This window comes from Tupaia chinensis, unplaced genomic scaffold (assembly GCF_000334495.1).
Source record: "Tupaia chinensis unplaced genomic scaffold, TupChi_1.0 Scaffold000279_1, whole genome shotgun sequence".
In the NCBI taxonomy this organism is placed as follows: Eukaryota; Metazoa; Chordata; class Mammalia; order Scandentia; family Tupaiidae; genus Tupaia; species Tupaia belangeri.
The window spans coordinates 2,259,506-2,263,135 of NW_006159762.1; the positions used below are offsets into that span (position 1 = coordinate 2,259,506).

At 38.8% G+C, this 3,630-nt stretch overlaps 1 protein-coding gene across 2 annotated transcripts in view; it reads left to right on the plus strand.

Annotated features, from left to right (window-relative positions):
• Positions 1 to 3,630, plus strand: part of CCZ1 (CCZ1 vacuolar protein trafficking and biogenesis associated) — a 31,561-nt gene that overhangs the window by 10,236 nt on the left and 17,695 nt on the right. For both annotated transcript variants that reach the window (XM_006150181.3, XM_014588480.2), the window contains one exon: positions 3,069 to 3,150. In XM_006150181.3, coding sequence (XP_006150243.1) covers positions 3,069 to 3,150 — 82 coding nt within the window. The remainder of the gene's footprint in view (positions 1 to 3,068; positions 3,151 to 3,630) is intronic.

The following is a 3,630-nucleotide window of genomic DNA, read 5'->3' on the forward strand; positions in this document are numbered from 1 at the left end:
TTTTTTTTTTATAAATTTTTTTTTTTATTTACATTCATTCACTGTACATCATTATAGCATACAAAATGAGATTTTTCCATTGAGAATACACTGTATATTGGCTCAATCAAGCACATCAACATATGTGTTATTGTCAACAAATCATTTTCCATTTCTTGTTTTCTGTATATTTTGCCTTTTTTCCCATCCTTGATTCCCTATCTCACCCTCTGCCATCTCCCACCCTCCTCCCACACTGTGTCTGGTATCTATTGTTGCTTTCTATGCCTCCCCCATTTTATTGTTTCACTAAATATCTTAATAAATCTAAATATTTTCAATAGCAAGCACAGCTGATATGTACATATCCATGAACACAAGACTGACTTTAGGCATAAACCTCAGTGAATAGAATGAACATACTGTAAAGTAGCACCTAACTAGGGCTATATAGCTTAACTGCAGTCATCAAATAGGTATTTCTAATGCCTTTTTTTTTTTTCTTCTGAAAATTTTTTTTTTTTATTAATTTACATTCATTCCCTGAGCATCATCACAACATTCTAAATGTGGTTTCCCATCTAGAATATACTATATAGTGGCTTAATAATGCATGTTATCATCCATAATATTCCATTTCTACTTTCATATATATGTTTTTTTACCCCATGTCTAGCCCTCTGCCCTATTCCACTCTCTTATTACACTATCTCTGCTGTCTACAGTTGTCTTCAATCCCTTTTCCCCCAACATTTCGTTGGTCACACAATATCATAAGTAATCTAACTACTTTCAATAGCAAGATCAGCCGATGGTTTCAAGAAAAGCAGTTTTGAACTGGTAAGGATATTTCTTTGAAACTTAAAGCCTAGAAACAGGTTAGTATTCTGTTCAAATAGTCGGAACATGAATCTATTGATAGCTGAAGACAGGACAAAAGTCCTTAAAACCAGACAACAAAGCTTAGAAGAAAAGCAGCAATATTTTAGTCAAGTCGTAGAATACTGTTTCATCAGTTCAGTCTCATGTACTTAATCTTTCTTCTGTATCTGTTGAGGTTCGATGTTCCAGATTGAAATCTGGGATGTAATACTCAACTCCAGCTTTTGGCCCTACAATTAAGTTGCCCATTTTCTTAGTTTCTGAACTCTTATTTCTGTGTGTCTGCATTTAATTTTACTGACATAGCACTCCCTTAAGAACTTCTTGGAGATCCGGTCTGGTGCTGGTAAATTCTTTCAGGTTTTGTTTATCTGGGAAAGTTCGTGTCTTTTCTTCCCAAATGAACGATAACCTTGCTGGGTACAGAATTCTCGGTTGAAATTGCTTTTCCCTTAATACTTTGAATACATTTTCCCATTCTCTCCTCGCTCTCATTGTTTCCGATGAGAGGTCTGCCGTTAGTCTGATGGGATACCCTTTGTAGGTAACTTGCCTTTTTTCTCTTGCCAGTCTTAGTATCTTGTCTTTGTCTGTGGTTTTGGTCAATCTGGCTATAATGTGTCTTGGAGAAGATCTTCTTGGGTTGATTCTATTTGGGGTCCTCTGTATTTCTTGGGACTGAATCTTTGAGTGCCTCTCCAGGTTTGGAAAATTTTCTTGTAAGATTTCATGGAATAGATTATCAATGCCCTTATGAGTCTCTTCACCTTCTGGGATGCCTATTATCCGGATGTTTGGACGTTTGATGGTATCTAGTACTTCTCGCATATTATTCTCAAATTTTTGGGCCATTTTCTCAGTCTTCGCGGTGGATTTTTCTAGGCCAACCATTTTCTCTTCTACATTAGAGATTCTATTTTCTGTATGATCTAGTCTGCTTTTAATACTTTCAAGGGAGATTTTGACTTCTTGTATTATAGCCTTCATCTCTAACAGTTCCATCTGATTCTTTTGTAAAGTGTGAAATTCCTCTTTTAGATCTTGCATGAATTTCCTTACCTCCTGGAACTCTTCAACTCCTTTCTCCTTCCTCTTCAGCAGTTCCTTGTCTCTCTTCTCTTCCATCTCTGTTAGCTTTGCCATTATGAATGTTCTGAATTCTTTATCAGACATTTCCATGATTTCCATTGAACTGTGTGTGGATGAAGAGGAGCTATCCATTTCCCTTGTGGGAGAGGTATTTTACTGCTTCCCCATATTTCTTGTGGTCCTTCAGCGATTTCTAGTCATCTGGTGGATGGTCGGTTTCTTCCCAAACTTGGAAATTCAATCACACGAGTTTTGTATGCTGGAGGCCCAGTTATCAGTGGGACATCTTCCTTTCTCCCAAAATGGCTAGTTCACAGGAGCGATGGAGCTGTCTCTAGTTTGTTTTTAATTACTAGAGCACATGTTTGCTCTCTGGAGAGAGAGAGCAAAAGCAAAAGCAGCAACATTCCCATGGGTGGTGGTCATGCTGCAATCCTTTCACCTCCATTTCTCCAGCCCATCAGGATTTTGGGCACACACACTTGGCTGGCATGTTTATCAAGCCAACGGGACTGGGATTCAAACTAAAGCTGGCCATGTGAGATCAGCTTTCTATGCACAGCACTTAACTACTGCATTACCGGGCCAGCCCCCTGCCTCGTTTCATATTAGATAGTTTGCATAAGACCTTTTTTATTTCTCCTGCATTTTGTCTTCACTGAGGTTTTGAGAATTAAAATCCATATACATTTTCTGAGATCTAAGATCAAGTTCCCTGCCTCCAACGTGCCACTATTTTTCCAAGGCATTTGGAGAGAATGCATTTGTATGGTCCAGGAAGCTGAGTGGCATTTGCTGCTGAAATAGAGCAGTGTGGTTATTAAGAGTCCCTAAATAATGCTACATGGAATTCAAGCATAGAATCAGACCTATTGTGACTTTTTACTTAAAATGTAAAATAAATGTAATAAAATATAAAATGTAGTGTTGCATAGCAGTAGCCTTTAGCACATTAGGATAAAGTTCTGGAGTTGATACTCAAACTCATACTCTTGAACTTCCCAATCAAGGAGTGGGCTTCTTCATATAATGTAAAAGAAAAAAGATGAGCCATATCATAGAACAATGAGAAGAAGACGAGTTTCGAACTTTTAATACTTGCCTTTCTGATGTTCTAGGAGTGGATTAGAACAAGATGACATGAGAATTTTATATAAGTACCTCACCACCTCTCTATTTCCAAGACACATGGAACCTGAGGTATGATTTGGGGGGTGCAGGGTGGGCAGGAGGAAGGGGTGGACGAAGATGGTAGTGTGTGGTGCATTTCTGATTTATATTTTGCATTAATAATATGATAGTGATATTTGCTTAGTTTCATTTAGTAGCACAGAAAAACAGCTCTTCTCTAGTTCGTTAGGTTCAAATGTAATAAATGTTTTTAAGAGACACAGTATATTGAATAGAGGAAAAACTGGTTTTAGGTAGGACTCAGAGAACTTTGAAAATGCCTGGGATCTTGGGACCAGCAGTTAGCGTAATGGCTATGTCGCTGGACTCCCATGTATTCTACCGCACTTTGAGTCCCAGACCCGGTGGCTTAAACTCATGCCGGACACGTGTGTGTGCGTGCCCAAGATCCCGGAAGGAGAAGGGATTGTGGCGTGGCCATCTCCCCTGGGGGGTGATTTCTCACTTTCTATCTCTCTGTCTGTCTCTGTCTTTCTGGCGAGCACACGT